At 55.2% G+C, this 17092-nt stretch overlaps 1 protein-coding gene across 1 annotated transcript in view; it reads right to left on the reverse strand.

Moving 5' to 3' along the window:
• Positions 1-17092, reverse strand: part of PLXNA1 (plexin A1) — a gene marked incomplete at its 5' end in the record, with an annotated part of 99402 nt that overhangs the window by 21817 nt on the left and 60493 nt on the right. Inside the window, 11 exons of the mRNA XM_080350644.1 lie at positions 3092-3234; positions 4542-4776; positions 5484-5627; positions 5784-6023; positions 6484-6577; positions 7651-7818; positions 8326-8462; positions 8768-8888; positions 9704-9855; positions 12108-12298; positions 13151-13247. Of these exons, the coding sequence (XP_080206770.1) occupies positions 3092-3234; positions 4542-4776; positions 5484-5627; positions 5784-6023; positions 6484-6577; positions 7651-7818; positions 8326-8462; positions 8768-8888; positions 9704-9855; positions 12108-12298; positions 13151-13247 (1722 nt within the window). The remainder of the gene's footprint in view (positions 1-3091; positions 3235-4541; positions 4777-5483; positions 5628-5783; positions 6024-6483; positions 6578-7650; positions 7819-8325; positions 8463-8767; positions 8889-9703; positions 9856-12107; positions 12299-13150; positions 13248-17092) is intronic.

Raw genomic sequence — 17092 nt, forward strand, 5'->3', positions numbered from 1 at the left:
AAAAAGGGTCAAAAATCAGCTGGATTTGCTGTCTCTATACTACCGAGCTTCCTCTTAGGTGATCAGCCTCAGTTCCCCTCCAGAAGTGTTGTCTGGTTTGTAATATCTCAGCATCAAGTTAACACAGTCTCAGGGCATTGATGTATAGATACATATATATGTGTGTGTGTGTGTATATATATACACACAGTTGCATACAAAGAGACTCCCACGCATGTGCAGGCACACACATGCACTTCCCTCCCATAAACCAACCCTCTTTCTCTCCCAAACACACACACAAATTATCATTTTCAATTTCAACTAACAAGCAGCTCAATTCCCACCCAAGTGACTGCAACACGCGCTTCGGGTATCGCACAGAGAGCAAACAAAGCCAGGGCCCTGAGCTCTGCCAGCAGCAAACCCACCTGGTTTCGTGGGGCTGGACTTCAGACAGAGAAACTAATAGCAAAAACCTGGCTCTGCCCCACTGCAGACACAGCCTGGAAATACTCCCTTTCCTCTTGAGATGTTTGAAGGTGCATTTCTGGCCATGTTTGACCATGCAGGACCCAGCAGGGATGGGGCCGGGATGTTTTTATCCCCACACCACCAGTGTCAGCCCAACTCTGGTCAGCACTGAGCACATTTCTTACCAGAAAAGAGCATTTTTACAACACCATTTCCCATTAGAAAAGATGGTTTCCTCTGAATAAAAGCCTTGCTGTGATAAAATGTCAATTTTAATGATTTTTTATTTTTTATTTTCCCCCCTTGTCTTCCTGATTGGGAGAATAAGTGAAAAATTTCATTTCATGTCGATATTTGGAGACAAAACAACACTTTTCATTTCAAAACACCAACTCAACGTGAAGAACAGAGTTTTGACACATCAAATCATTTCGCTTCAATCAAAACTTTGGATCGTTGCTCTTTTGTTCAGCAAAATATCTCACGGTTGCTACTTTCCCCTCCAAAATGCCGTTTCCCACCCAGACCTTGTCACTTCTGCCGCACAAGCCCCAGGTGCCACGTGTCCCCTCACTGTCACCCAGGTGAGCAGGGAGCATCCCAGAAGGGTGATGGAGGAGTGACAAACCCTCTTTGTCCCTATCACACCCCGCGAGCAAGCGTGTGGCTCAACTTCCCTTACTGCAGTTCAGAGGATAAACACCCTGCTAGGAACATAAATGCTTTAAAGTATATTTTCCTGGAGTCCCTCCCTCCACACTAAGCAGGGACCTCAACACAGGGATGCTCAGGCAGATGCGTGAGGTTCAGCGGCATCGGCTGCTCCCTCTGGGGATGCAAAGATGCTGGTTGTTTCCTCAAGCACGGGAAGACCCGAGAGCCGGCTGGAGCTCAGGGGCTGCACTGGAGACCTACCAGCCCCCCCAGTAAAACCGGGGCAGAGGGAGATGTGCTGCATCCCCACCCCTGCACACAGCTGGTGCTTCTGCAGTCAAGACCAGGCAAAGGAGATCGCGGGATGAGAGGTTTTCTCCCTTCAGCAGGGCAACAGCATCTTGATAAGATGCAAAATGGGTCCTGCCCTGCCATGACCATCCCATTGGAGCCACAGTGGGGTGCTCAGGAGGACATGAAACCCCCAAAACAAGAAGCACAGCAATGCCTGAGCCCCCCACATGCCTGTTGCCTCGCTGGGCCCTTGTGTTTAACTTGCTGATCATTAGAAGAAATAAATGAATAATATGAATTAAATATTTAATTAGGCTTAAATTTGCACAAAGCAACAAACCTCCCCCCCAAACCTAAAGAGGAGGGGAGCTGGTACCGACAGCCTGATGCTTGCTGCGGATTAGCGTGTGCGTGAGCAAGCGCCGTTTCCTTCCCATCACTTGCAATAGCTAATGTTACACACTGAGTAAAGAGACAAATAAAAGCAAATCTGATTAAATTATATGAAGCTTACACAACTGTAGTTGCTTTATTTAATCTCTTTTGGGGATTTCTTTTTTCTTCTCCTTTGCAACTTTAACTCCTTGTTTCCCAGCCTAGGCTGAGCTGGCGTGTTCTATTGAGTAGGATGTTTTGAATTAGGAGCTGGAAGTGGACAAACTCCCACCCAGCCTATCGCGGCCAATGCAAAATTCCTCCTCCCATGCTGTTTTTGATACCCTTTCCACCCCTCTCTCTTTAGGGAAAATCCTTTAGAGCAAGAGCAGAGGTGAGAGGAGAGCCAGGCGTTTGCTCAGCCAGGAAGGGCTGTGCCCCAGGGACGGCTCCGCTCACTCCTGCTGCGGCTCCAAGCATCCGGAAACCCGAGCTGCAAGGGGAAATCCATGGAAACGGGGTTCTCCGGGGGAAATCCATGGAAACGAGGTCCCTGCCACCCTCTGGAGTGTGGATTAGGGAGCAGGGACAGAGCAGGCGGAGCGCCAGGGCCCCGCGCTGCAGCCGCGCTGGCGTACAACACCAGCACGTGTGCTCGCGGTTGGTAAGAGCTCCTTGTGTCATAATTAGTGATCGTGCATCTTGCACCAGGGCTGATTACTTCTCCTAAATGCATTGTGAAGCACACGTCGACATTAATTAGCGTGCCAGGTCAGCGGTGGGGGGAAGCTAAGGTGACCCCCCCCCTCCTTTCTCTAATCAAGAACAGCCTTGGCAGCCCAATGAATGAGAAGCCAATTGCTGTGCAATTGCATGCACTAAATGAAACAGCGGTGGGGAGGCCAGGAGAGGAGAGGGAGGTGGTTTGGGGAGCAGAGGAAGGATGCCAAGGATGGGTTCTGCATGGGGAAACAGAGCCAAGCAAGCAGGCAATGCTGGACAAGCCTGCTAGAAACGAGCGGCCGGTCAGGCATCAAACAAACCCAATTGAATAAAGCAAGTGCTGTAGAAAATGACAGCAGCAATGATATTAATATAAATATTGATATTAATGTCACAGAGAGCAGCAACCACTCAGCAGCAGGTCTGCAATTCGCCTCAGCTGACACGTGGCGAGATGCTCTTTGCTGCACCAGCACATGACCAAAACATCTCTCCGGCCCTACGCCTGGAGAACGGGGACTTGGACTATGTAAGGGCACATCCCCAGCATGAAACACTACAGGGACAGAGAGACAGACAGACAGACCCACACCTCCATCTCCTTCAGCACAGGATGGTCTTCTATCCCCGGGAAGAGAACCCGCATGGCGTAGGTGCGGTAATCCAGAAAGGGGATGCCAGCCCCGTCCAAGTCGTTGGTCAGCTCGTTAATGTCCGTCTGCAGCTCAGCAAAGGCTGCGGTGGGAAAGGGAGAATTAATTAATATATCACAGAGTCCCAGCACAGAGTTGGCACCCAGCCCCCGTGGGTGGGACCCCCCCGAGGCGTGAATTGGCTCTGCATCCCTCCCACCCCACAGGCTGTGATCACTGTCCCCATCGCACAGATGGAGAAACTGAGCTGTGGAGGGTGGGGGTGACTTCCCCAGAACAAATCCAGCGGCACATCAGGGAACAGGACCACCAGGTCCCACGGGGCTCAGATCTCCCCTGCTCAGCACTCGCAGTCTCCCAGGGGTGATGGGGGCAGCAGGGAACAGCAAGGCTTGAACAAAGCCAGAGCTTCTGGGGGAAAACATTAGCCTAAACCACAAAAATGTCCTCATTTCTTTTTGACCTAAATACTACTGGAGAGAAGAGCTTGAACACACCCTTCCTGGCACCTCCCGATCCGAACAGAGGCAGCCGCGACTCCCAGGGGAACGCGATGCGGGGGGAGTCCTGAACCTTTAATTGCACCTACAGGGAAAAGCTGACGGGAGAGGAGTCCTGGAGATGCACCAGGGAAAGGGGTTGGCGGCAGGGGGGAGAAAACCCTCAGAAAAATCAAATTAACGGCACTTTAAAGGGAGCTGAAAGCTAGGCAGAGGACTGCAGGCTCGTCAGCCTGATGAGAAAAAACAAACCGTCAGCTTGAAAGGCGTGCTATCTTATCTGTAACTAGTGGGACTAGAAAAGAGAAAAGGCAGGGAAGAGATTGTGCCTTTTAATTAAAAGCAGATCCTTTTATCTGCCAGCTGTGGAAGACAAGACACCATCCCCTCTACCAGCTCCCTCCCCTCTCCCTGTCACCGGTGCCATCCGCAGGCACGCGTACGGATGGGGACTTGGGGGTGCAAAGGGGTTTTTCTTTCTTCCCCTGTTTTGTTGTCCTGTTTTCAGTGGCTGCTCCACCCACAGCACCCAGGCTGGCTGTGGCTGCCAGGGTCAGCACCTTGGGAGCCAGCTCAGGGCAATTAGGTTTTATCAGCAGGATCATACAAGGAATTCTGTCCAACTTCACAGCATACGTCTGTCACATAATGAGAGACCGACAGCCCACTCGCAGGCAGCCCTTGCTACTCCTCCTCCTTCTCTTTTCTCCCATTTGGATACATGGAGGGGAATTCTTCAACTGGAAAAAAACCCAGATTCTACCCAAACTGAGTATGCTTCCTCTGACAAAGCAGCTTTACCCATTCCCTCTCTGGAAGGCAGTAGGAGCACATTGAGAATGTATGAAACTCTACAAGACCTCCTGTTAGCAGCACAGGGATCCCTCACCCTCTTTGCACTCCAGGGCCACCCGGGACTCCAGGTTGTCCATCTGCAGCTGGAGGCGTTTCAGGGTCCGGTCGGCATCCCGGGATTTGCGCTTGTAGGCGATGAGGACAATGATGATGATGAGGAGGAGCAGCCCACCCCCACCGCCGATCCCGATGATGGCGGGTAGGGTGAGCAGGCTGTCCGAGTAGATCTGCAGCGTCCCCGGGGAGAACTCGAACCCTCCAGCCTTAATCTGTGCCATGGTGTGGAAAAAAAAAGGACCTGGTGTCAAGGGGTATGTGCCCAGGGCAGCCCTCCCAACCACGCCTGCTGTGCTGGGAACTGAGGGTGACTTCAAGAAGGATGCAGAAAAATGCCAGGATGGCAGGAGGTGGTCCCAAGCAGCGTGGCACGTTTTAATGGGATGCAGGACACACGCTGCTGGAGCAGGCAGAGAGTTTGATGTCTCATTCAGACAACGCTACCAGTAACAGATGGGATATGAAGCAAGTTCCCCCATGGGTGGGGAACCTTGGTGGGGACCGTGCTGGGTCCTTTTCAACTTGGCAGGGTCCTGGAGCGCGAGCACCGCTGCGCTACAACCCCACAAACAAAGGGCTTTCCTCATGGCATGAGCCAGCACTGGGGGAAAAGGGGGGGACCCCCCCCAACATGGCACCCAGCGAGGAAGGGAGGTTGTTGGCAGGGGCCACACAGGGCACAGGAACACCTGGCTGAGCGTGCCAGGGAGGGGACAAAGTATTTGGTCCTACCAAACACGTCATTAGGGAAAGCAACACTCAGGGAGCAGGAAGAAGACACCTGAGGATGCCCCTGTATGGGCACCAACCACCTGGTCCTCATCCAAGTATGAGTGCGCAGCAGGGCTGGTGCCGGGATAACGACTGAACCTGTGACACACGGGACACGAGAAGCAAAGACACTGGTGGTGGCGTTTACCGTGACTTTGTGCTGGCCGGTGAGGTTGGGGGACTCGCACAGGAGCTGGGTCTCGGAGACCGTCAAGGTGCAGGGAGTGTCGCCGATCAGCACCGTGTAGTTCAAGCGGGAGTTCCCAGCAGCCGGCGGGAGCAGGTTCCTGCCCTTTGAGGGAACAAGGAACGAGATAATCAGTTCTCATGCAACAGGGAACACTTAAAAAACCCCACATATAGTAAATTTGTGCTCTCACAGTGCAGGACTTTTTGCCAGGAGAGACAAAAAGCCACCTACATGTAGGGACATGTCCCTACCCCTTACCTTGAGGATAAGGGGTGAGCTGGGCTTCAGCTCCAGCATCCCTGTGGGGCTGAGAAGCTCAAAGACAGGGTCTGGGTAGTAGACGAAGTTGGTGGTGTTGACGATCAGCAGGGCCTGGACATTATCCATGATGAAACCAATCTCATCCGGGCGGTCGCCGAGCTCTGGTGGTCTCCGCAGGGGGTTGTCGATGGAGGGCGCATAGCACACCATGGTGGTGTCGTTGTAGACAGTGCAGTTCTGCAGGAGACATGGAGCGAGGTGAGAACCTGATCCCGACAGAGAGACCAGGATGGGACCCCACAAGGACACCCTGCAAGCAGCGGCTCTGGACACAGGGTTCAGAGTTGCAATCTCCTGTCCTGTGGTGTAACATCCACAGGTATCACAATCCACCCCGGGGCAGAGAGAGACTCCTGTCTGCGATGGATGTGTGAGGGATGGCAGGTGGGAGCATGCTGCAGACATCCCACAAACCTCCCATCAGCTTTGCACGCTCAGATCTCAACCCTCTCTGGGCAGCACCAGGCTGGAGGCCCTGCAGGGACATCGGTGCCTCCCTTGGGGTGGCATCCTGGACCTCGGCCCTTCCACACCATCACACCTGATGGGTAAGGGATACGCTTTCCACCCTGCGTTGCACAGGACAGGATTCCCTCCTCCATGTGCCCTGCCCCCAGTCCCAGCCAGCACCACTTACGTTCTCCCTTTCAGAGCTGGAGTACTTGGCCCGGATCCTGGGCTCTTTGATAGTGGCCAGGTTGGTGCCAGTCACGGTCAGCAGTGTCCCACCACTACAGACATGGAGACAAGGGGTTACAAGAGGCAGCTTGGCACTGTGTCCCCACTTTTGGGAGGAAAGCATAGTAAAATACTGGAACTGGCTGCCCAGGGAGGTGGTGGATAAACTATCCCTGGAGACATCCCAGGCCAGGTTGGACGGGGCTCTGAGCACCCTGAGCTGGTGAAGATGTCCCTGCTCATGGCAGGGGGGGCACTGGGGGAGCTGGGGAGGTCCCTTCCAACCCCAACTATCCTGTGATTCTATGATCCTCACCAGCCAGACACCCATCTGCCTCAGTCCAGGTGAACTGCAATGCCCTCAGGACATCTTATCCCACTGTCAAACCATCTCAACTGACTCAAGAGACCAACTAGAGAGATAAACCCTGCCTAATTAATATTAACATTCCACCCTGTGTCCAGGTTTGGGGTCTGAAGACAGCTCCCAACCTAAAGAAGACCAAGCCCCCATTATGGGAAAGCATCCTGAGGAGAAGCAGGTCATCTCTGTCATCCCCTTCACCACCACACAGGCAGAGAGGGCACCAGGGCAGGTTGAGCCCCGCTGGTTTTTCTCCATGGTTTGGTGTTAAAAGCCCTGGGTTTGGTGTTAAAAGCCCTGCGGTCCCAGTGAGCTCGGCCATGCCCCCGGGGAGCTCGCTCCTCATCAACACCCTGGGGGAGGTTTCTCTTGGTGCTAACGCTTAATGGATTCCTTTGCCTCCTCTCCAGACAATTCAAACCTTTTAGAAAAATATGTAAACATTTTGAAAAAAACAAAATAAAAAAATAAAACAACCCGATGGGAAATATTTTAATTTCATTCACTGCCGCCAAATGTCAAGCTGAAATTAAGCAGATCCAAAGCGCTCTCTGCTTTTGCCCCCTGCCAGGCTGAGCGCTGCCGGCCAGGAGTTAGCAGGGCCTTGGTGCCAAACCACTGCTCATGGTGCTTGTCATGTCTCTTGAGCACGGCCCAGCAGCAATCGCAGCAGCACCGGGATGTAGCCATCGGGAGCGGGGATCAGTATGGAGAACAGCCCCCCTGTGTCCCCAACCTCCCTGTGGGCACCCCTTGGTTCACCTGTTGATGCTCCACTCGGGATCGATCTTCTGGATGGTGGGGTCCTCCGTGTAGTTGTACTTCACCTCTGGGTTGCTCAGCTCGGCGCGGTTGATGTTGATGAGGATGGGGGAGCCGCCGGGGGTGTGTCCGGGGGGCGTCCTGCACCGGATCTCGCGGGCGCTTCTCCTGGAGCAGAAATGCAGAACCTGTCAGTTCTGGGGCAGGAGGGGGCAAAGCGGACCAGGGGTGGCCAATGCTGCCCGTGAGCCACCTGCCCCTCACCCTGCTGAAGCTCCAGACGGGTCCAAGAGAGAAAAGGAGGAAAAAACGAAAAAGAAAATCCAGGCAATGAAACAAAAGGCAGTTGGGAGAGGCTGAGCAGCTCCTGAGCGTTCCCATTGCGCGGCTGCTGCAAACAGCAGCGATTAGGGCTGATAACCAGTAATTACCACAGGAAAATATTTAAAGAGCCGCTCCATTATCATCCCTAATCTAAAAATTATCCACTTCATGCCTCAGGGCTTTGTGCTTTTAGAGAAAAATCCCTGTTCTTTGGGCTCTTCCTGCAGGCTCTGACACACAGAGGATTCTTGTGGAGATGCCTCCAGCCGCCCGCAGGGTTTGGCTCCCAGGGTCCCTCCTGGCTCCAGAGGTGCCCAGTGTGCATCTCCCACCACCCTTCGTGCCTCTCACCATGAAAAAGCACAGGGCCGTCCCCCGATGGTGACGGAGACATTGCTGCCGGCGTTGAGGTGGCTGCCTTCGATGGCGATCCAGGTGCCACCAGAGAGAGGGCCTCGGGCTGGGACCACACGGGAGAAAGTGGGTGTCTGTCAAAGGAAAAGAGCATCCCCGCTGTCAGGGGGGTTGGGGACCAAAACCCATGACCCCAAGCAAATGGGGGTGGAATGGTAGAGGAGAAGGACCCATGGGACAGTGGTGGGACACGATGCTGAGGGCTGGCAGTGCCACCAGGACTGTGGGCAGCCTCAGAGAAATTCAACCAGCATTACCAAATGCCCACCCAAAGCATCCCTGTTTGCCTCCCAGGGAAACAATGGCCAATTGTCCAGTTCACCCAGAAAAGCACCCCAAGTGACCCGGGACCAGCCCTGTCCCCTGGCATGGCGCTTACCACAAAGGTGAAGCTCTTGGGGGACGTGGCCCGGTAGCTGGGCGAGCAGTCGCGGATGCACACTTCCACTCGCACCTCGTGGACCTTGCTCGGACTGGCATCTCCGATTTCGCACACGATCCTAAGGGATGCAGGGAAGGAGCACTCAGTGCCCCAGCACCGAGACACTCCCTGTGCCAAGATGGGGACGAACCAGGTTCAGAAAGTGACAGGTTTGGCACCAAGCAAAGGTCCGAGGTGTCAGTAGGATTCATGAGAAACCAAGGTAGTGACACCCAGTACAGGAAAGACTGCTGGAGAGGGGCCAGAGAAGCCACAGAAATGATCCAAGGCTGGAACAGCTCTGCTGGGAGGACAGGCTGAGAGAGCTGGGGTGTTCAGCCTGGAGAGGAGAAGCTCCAGGGAGACCTTATCATGGCCTTTCTGCACTTAAAAGGGACCTACAAGAAAGATGGGGACAGACTTTTGAGCAGGGCCTGTTGTGATAGGACAAGGGGTGATGGTTTTAAACTAAAGGAGGGGAGATTCAAGCCAGACAAGAAGAAGAAATTGTTGCCCTGAGGGTGGTGAGAGCCTGGCCCAGGTTGGCCAGAGAGGTGGTGGATGAACCATCCCTGGAGACATCCCAGGCCAGGCTGGACGGGGCTCTGAGCAACCTGAGCTGGTGAAGATGTCCCTGCTCATGGCAGGAGGGGCACTGGGAGAGCTTTGAAGGTCCCTTCAACCCAAACCAGGGCACTACCAGCCCCGGAGGGAGCTTACCCAAAGCCGTGGGGCTGCTCCCAGAGTGACCACAACCAGCAGGCACTTCTCTCCCAATTCAGCCCAGTCAGCTCCACACCTTCTGCAGCCTTGGGCAGTGTTTGAGCACCAGCACCCCTGTCCCCCACCTGCCACGGTGACCTGGAACACACCCATCCCTCATCGGGCACTTACTGCTCAGCACTGATGTACTCGCTCTCGATGGGGATGCACATCACTTTGCCGACTCGAACGCCCCAGCGAACGTCTTCAAACTTCAGGCCCAGGTTCTCTCCAGTGATGGTCAGACGGGTCCCTCCTTGTCTGGGGCCGGTCTCAGGTGACAGCTAGAAGAGAGCACAGCCCATCAGCTGAGAGAGTGGAGCCATGGAGACACCTCACTCAGGCAGTCGTGGGATGTGTGTTACTCCCCCACAAGCTGCAAGAAGCAGATGGGTGATGACAAATGCCAACACATCTGTAAAGAGACCACGAGTGGGAAAGAACTCCCAAATGACAGTCACATCCACAAATAGCGCCAGGAACAAGCCAAGAGGTACCAGATGTGTCCAAGCAGAGGACTGGTATTTGGCCACCCCGCTGCAGGCAGAGTTGCCTCGCAGGTGACAAGGACATGGATTGGAAGGAGACAGGGCAGCATCAGTCACGACTCCGGATGAGCCAGTGAGGAAGAACATGGAGGTCCCCACACCCAAGGTGTCCTCAAAGCAAAAAGCATCTCCACCAGGTCTCTGTGCATGGCAGACAGCAGGGAGAAGGGTTTTTCTCCACCAGCAAACCCTGTGCCAAGGCCAGCTGGGAAGGGGGGGACCTCACACCCTGGTGCTGCACCTCATTTACCAGCATGATGCCCAATAAAGCGGGCAGGTGTGGTGTGACAGCCGGCGGCGGGCTGAGGGGTGACGGGAGGCGTGGGCCCGCGGCTGCTTCCAGCCAGGCAATCACAGGCAGTTTTACACCAGCGCCCACGTGCAGCACTAAGTGGGATGAACGGCAGGGCTCTGTGCCCCTGCTGGGACTGAGGACAGGGCTGGGTGACACTGGTGACACTGGGATGGAGCAGGGGAAACGGCAGCTGCAGGCAGCAGATTGGTTCCTGCTGCACCTGAAATTATTGCAAAATGTGACAATGACTCAGGGCAGGATTGCTGCTACTGAGGCTGGACACCATCCGCTGCTGGGAGTGGTGTGTCACAGAATCACAGCCTGGTGGGGTTGAAGGGACCTCTGGAGATCATCCAGTCCAACCCACCTGCTAACGCAGGGTCACCAGAGTAGATCACACAGGGTCACGTCCAGACGGGTTTGAATGTCTCCAGAGAAGGAGACTCCACACCTGCTCTGGGCAGCCTGGTCCAGGGCTCTGGCATCTCGAAGTATACAAGTTTCTCCTCATATTCAGAGGGAACATCCTGTGTTTCAGTCTGTGCCTGTTGTCCCTCACCCTATTGTTGGGCATCACTGAAAAAGATTCTGGTCCATCCTTTTGACACCCACTCTTAAGATATTTATCAGCATTTATAAGATCCCCTCTCAACTTCTCCAGGCTGAACAGCCCCAGCTCTCTCAGTCTTTACTCATCAGAAAGATACTCCAGACCCCTCGCCATCTCTGTAGCTCTCTGCTGGGCTCTCTCCAGTATGCATGGATGCCTGCAGCCCTGGTCACAAGAGGACAGGGCACATTCTACAGTGAGGCCACCTTGGGCCACCCCTGGTATGACCCAGCCACTGTGACTTGTGCTCCCATCATGCCCAGGGGCCCAGCTTTGGGAAGTTCAGCCCTAAACATCATGAGAAGCCATAGGAGACAGGGAGCCCTGCAGCCCCACACATCCTCGTAGGGATGCAGGCTCTGGGGTTCAACCCCGCTCCCCAAGAACAGATCCCTTCTCCTGCCAGTGCTCCAGCAGGCGGCTTTGCAGGCAGCACTCCTTGCAGGCTGGGACGTGTCCAGGGGAGGTGTCACCCCCACGTCCCCATGCCGCTGCCACCCTGCAGACCCCAGCACCGGTACGCAGCGAGAGGCAGGCAGCAGAGGGGAAGGCACAACTCTCATTTCCAGCTTCCATCAGATAAGACACTGAAACCCAAACAGATCAGATCCTGCACTAAGACTCCAGTAATTAACACTGTTGAGGCTTGGCCAGTGTGGGTAAACAGAAGGTATCCAGCAGAAATACCCACCAGTCCCTCCTCGAGCGCTCGGAGCCCGTCCCGACAGGCATGTGAACATTAATATACACAGTCTTATTAAACAAAGGTCATAAAAGCTGTCAGGAAAGGGCGATGATGAACTATCGATGCACACATGGCGACAAGAGGAGCAACCCAGAGCTGCGGCTTTCCTGGGATGCTCCATCCAAGTGCAGGAGGAGCGGTGGCAATCTCAGAGACAGGCCAGAAAACCCAAGTCACGGGAGTGATGGAGAGAGGATTTTAGCCTTGGAAATTAAAGTGGCGACAAGAGATACTCAGTCCTAAACATCGAGTAGATTTGGCTGCTGTGATGTGCCACCGGAGAGCCTCATCCCCACCCACCTCCCAATCCACCTCCCATCTCCTCCATCCCCACATACCTTGGTGATCTTGGGGTCGGTGCAGCGGCTGTTCCCGCTGCTGGCGTGCATCCAGCTGCTCTCGTAGGCCAGGCAGTGCTGCCGCAGCGAGCAGCGTCTCTCCGACACGCACCAGCCGCACTCGAAGCGCGGGTCGGCCTTGAGGCACAGCCCGCAGCTCTCCCGCAGCGCCGAGCACTTGTACAGGTGGGCTGCAAGGGCAAGAGGAGCAGGGGGTCAGCATGGCCCACCCAGCCTGTGGCTTACAGAGTTGTATAAAATACAGCTTTAATCTAACAGTTGGGGTTGGAAGGGACCTCTGCAGATCATCCAGTCCAACCCCCCTGCTAATGCAGCAGGGTCACCAGAGCAGATCACACAGGGTCGCATCCAGACAGGTTTGAATGTCTCCAGAGAAGGAGATTCCACAACCTCTCTGGGCAGCCTGTTTCAGTGCTCTGGCACCTCAAAGGAAAGAAGTTTCTCCTCACATTCAGAAGGAACCTCCTGTGTTTCAGTCTGTGCCCATTGCCCTCATCCTGTCATTGGGCATCACCGAACAGAGTCTGGTCCATCCTCTTGACACCCACTCTGGAGATATTTAGAAGCATCAATAAGATCGCTCTCAGCTTCTCTTTTCCAGGCTGAGCAGACCCAGCTCTCTCAGCCTTTCCTTAGAAGAAAGATGCTCCACACTCTTCATCATCTTTGCATCTTGCCTCTCAACTCTCTCCACTAACTCCTTGTCCTTCTCAAACTGGGAAGCCCAGAAGGGGACACAGTACTCCACATGCAATGAGAGTCCCCATTCTCACCCCACCACTGCATGCATGCCACCAGCTCCTGGGGGAGAAAACCCCCATGAGCAGGAGGCACCAGCACCCTGGACTCAAGGCCACAGCAAAGCTTTAGGTTTTCTCCCAAAGCTTCTTGGAGCAAACCCTGTTGTTTAGAAAGCGGCTGATGGATGCAGCCAGGGTACTGCTCCCGCCCCGAGGCCCCGTGCAAACCGCCGTCAGGGGGATGAAGAACCATGGGGCACCCCCGTCCCATCTCTCACTCACCCTGGATGTTCTGGGGGTTGTCAATGACGAAGTTCCCATTCCAGACCACAGACAAGTTGACAGGTAGATCGCTGATGTCGTTCCCTTCATAGAAATACTGCCAGAGGGGACAGAAGGAGGGAAAACCTGTTAATTCATGATGCAAAACACCTTGGTGATGGGCACATGGCGTACGACTCCATTCTGTGGATGTCTCCTACCAACCCAGAGGAGAGGGATGGGGGTCTGGTTCCCACAGAGAGGAAAGAGCCAGGTGCCAGCCTGGTGCCATGCCAGCCCTCAAAAAGGTCTTGGGAGAACATCCCTGTGCTCCCCACCAACCCCGCTCCCAGCCCCACACCGTGTTTGGCCATCAGCTGTAGAATCATAGAATGGCCTGAGCTGGAAGTGACCCATAAGGATCACTGAGTCCAACTCCCGTCCATGCACAGGACAACCCCAAAATACCTTGCTCCAGGACCAGCATCACCACCCCATCCCCTGCTACCACGCAGGGAGGTGACACACCGTGGGATCCTGCCCCCCAGCTCCCGGGGACCCCAATCTCAGGCCCCAGCACCCACTGTTGTCCAGATGATCCCACCTCTGTTGGTCCTTCCAGCCCAGTCAGCACCTCCTCCCTACCCAAACCTCTCTTCCCCTGACTCGACACCCCAGCAGCCCTATCAATATTCTCCACGCAGCCCCTGCACACAGGCGGAGAGGTTTAATCGATACGGAGGCAGGAAAGCAGTCGGAACCGTCCCTGACAGCTAATGACCTCCTCCGGCAAGAGATTCCCCGCTCCTCGCCGGAGAAAATGACAGGCGTGTCAGGAGAGATTAAATGAATGATTCATGGGTTGCTGGAGTTTGTTAGGGAGCGGCGGACGCGCCGGCAGCGGCTCACCCGGCCACAGCCCTGCCGCCACCTCCAGCGCCACCTGTCACAGCCCCGGTGCCGTACCCGGAGGAGGTGGCCTCAGCATCTCCTCCCGCAGCGCCCCAGCTGCTGCCCCACAGAACATCTGTCCCAGCCAGCACCAGGGACCACGCTGGTGGGGCTGCTCTCCTCAGCCCCCTCCATGGGAGGCAGGGATGTGGCCCATGAGAGAAGTCAGCACGCCCAGGTGGTTGTGGGAAGCAAGAGACGCTTAAGTCCTTCTCACCTCACCATCAAAGCTGGTCCCTCTTGTGCTGAGTATCTCCCAACTACCAGCATCACCAGTCACAGTCCAGCAGCAAACATGACACCAAACAGGGCACACATCCAATGTGAGTCATGGCTATGGCAACACAACCCTCCCTCATCCCCTCAATGCGTAAATGAGAGGCTAAGCCTCATCCTCAGTAACACCTCCACAGCTTTTAGGTGGTGGTCCTACACCCCGGGGTCACCACTCATCAACCACACACAGCAGTTGTAAGGCATGAGACATTCAACCACAAAGTCGACCCTTTCTTGAGCACTGAACAGCTCCACCGCTGTGTCCCCATCCCATCACCTCCTACGCAGCATCCCAGACACGGCACCTCTCGTGATGTTTCCCTGGAGGACCTTCAGCCACATCTCCACCACACCATCTGCAACCAGAGCCTCTCAGCAACATCCCCATCACCAGGCCTGGGAAGATGGAGCCAGAACCAGGCTGAGCATCCAGATCTGCTTCACCTTCCACTGTCCCACTCGAGGACATGCCCGGCAGGACCACAACGAGGAGCTGGCCAGACCTGCAGCTGCGAGCAGAGCCCATCCCCTGGCAGCAGGATGGAACACGTGCTGGGGACGGCGGCAGCGGCGCCGGAGCAGAATTTCGCTGTGATGAGCCACGTGGCAGCGTAAGTGAAATTGGCATTTTCAATTTGTACTCTGACATGTCTCATTTGGGGCCCTGGCATCTCGGGAAGGCATCCAGCCTGCAGCTGTCCAAAACACTTATTTGCATCTCTCTGCCCCGGCTGCTTTTGGAAATTAGTTCTTCTGGGAGGGGGGTTGGAGGAAGAAGAATAGGGGGAGAGGGAGGGGGAGCATTAACTCTTCACACGCCAGCCCTGACACAACAATGCACGTGCACAAGAGACAGTGTCCCTCTGGGAAAGGCCACTGTGCAAAGGACGCTGGATTTGCTTCAGCGTGGAGCCGGATTGGATGGTGGGGAGCAGCCAGGAACACAGGGTGACACGGAGGGAAGTGGCAGACAAGATCAAGAGTTGTGTCCCCGGCTGGTGTTCGCAGCTTGGGATCACCGAGGGAATGCGGATATCAGTGAAAAACGTGTCCTCGGTGCCTGCGTCTCCATAAGCAGAGATGGGCAGCGGGCCTGCACTGGGATGCCGTCACTGACCCCAGCAGGATGCTGGAGCTGGAGCGGCAGCTTGGCTGCGTGCGGGCAGGAGCTGCAGCTGCAGGGGCTCAGGGCTCAGCCTCATGGGACACCGAGGGCCACCCCACCCCGCTCTAATTTCCAAAGCACCTCTTGTTTCGAAGGATGTTTTCAAAAGGCCTGATGGCAGCTGCTCGTGTCATAGCGTGGGCAGGAAGGTGCCATCCCCACCCCTGGGCACAGCCGGGAGGTGGCAGCAGCCCAGCCACAGCAGCTGAGCAAAGTAGCGGTCACCTCCTGGCCACAAAGGCCCCACAAGCAGTGGGGGTCAGGCAGGAGAGGTGCTCACCAACCTGTCCATCCCATGACAAGAGCCCACGGACCGCCAGCAGGTCATAGAATAGAATCATTGAATTGTTTTGGTTGGAAGAAACCCTCAAATCATTGAGTCCAACTGTTCCCCCACCCCTGGCACTGCCCCATGTCCCTGAGAACCTCATCTCCTTCTGTTCAATCCTCCAGAGATGGTGACTCCAGCACTGCCCTGGGCAGCCTGTTCAATGCCCCACAGCCCTCTGGGGAAGAAATTGTTCCCAGATCCAACCTCAACCTCCCCTGGCGCAACTTGAGGCCGTTTCCTCTGCTCCTGGCGCTTGTTCCTGGGGAGCAGAGCCCAACCCCCCCGGCTCCAAGCTCCTTTCAGGCAGTTCAGAGATCAGGAGGTCTCCCCTCAGCTCCTGTTCTCCAGCTGAACCCCCAGGTCCCTCAGCCGCTCCATCACACTCGTGCTCCAGCCCCTTCCCCAGCTCTGTCCCCTTCTCTCAACTTTCCCATGGTGCTGGCTCCTCCCTGCTTCTAGCTAACGGGCTGCTAAACATCCATTAAACACTTAACTGTTATTAACTTCCCAGTTAATCAATGGCTGTGGCTGGCAGCGAGCTGGGATGAGCTGCAGGAGGGGAGACTAGGGGGTGAGCAGGGGATGCTCCTACCCAGGCAGCCTGGCTATCAGACCACATTTGACTCTACAAAGCCACCAAGGACCCCCCGGCTGTGCCACAGGATGATGTGGCACAGCCCTACAGCTGTCTCGAGGCCAAGCTATGGGAAAGGGATATTTGCTCTGGGAGGAAAACATAACAGGCACAGCCCTGAGTGCAAAGCAACAGCACCCAAGAAAGAAGCGGCACCCAAGAGAGAAGTGTGCTCCCCACAGAAGGGGATGGGGGAAAAGGTGTCATAACTGAGTCGGCAGCAGAGATGTGAGCAGCTTGGCTCCTCACCTAACGCAGCCACAGCCTTGTCCATCTTTTGTGAAGAGCCCACAAGGTGAGTGTGGAAGGGCTGACAGAGGACCAGCAGCAGCCCCGCTGACCTGAATATAGCTATTCTCAGCAAGGTCTCCTTCTGCAGGAATGTGGTTCAGGAAAGAGGACTCCTCACCAAACCCTTCTCAAGGCTCTTCAACCAAAACTGATCTCAAGCATCTTGCCAAGTTGGACAACCTCGTGAGTGTCCCAGCTCCAATTGTCACACCTATTCCATTCCCATGAGGGGGATACGAGAGTTGTGGGTGCCACCACTCCAAAGGTCTCACATTTGGTTCCAGCAAGCCCACTGCTCACCCATCAGCAATGGGC

This window comes from Nesoenas mayeri (genome assembly GCF_963082525.1).
Source record: "Nesoenas mayeri genome assembly, chromosome: 10".
NCBI lineage: Eukaryota > Metazoa > Chordata > Aves > Columbiformes > Columbidae > Nesoenas > Nesoenas mayeri.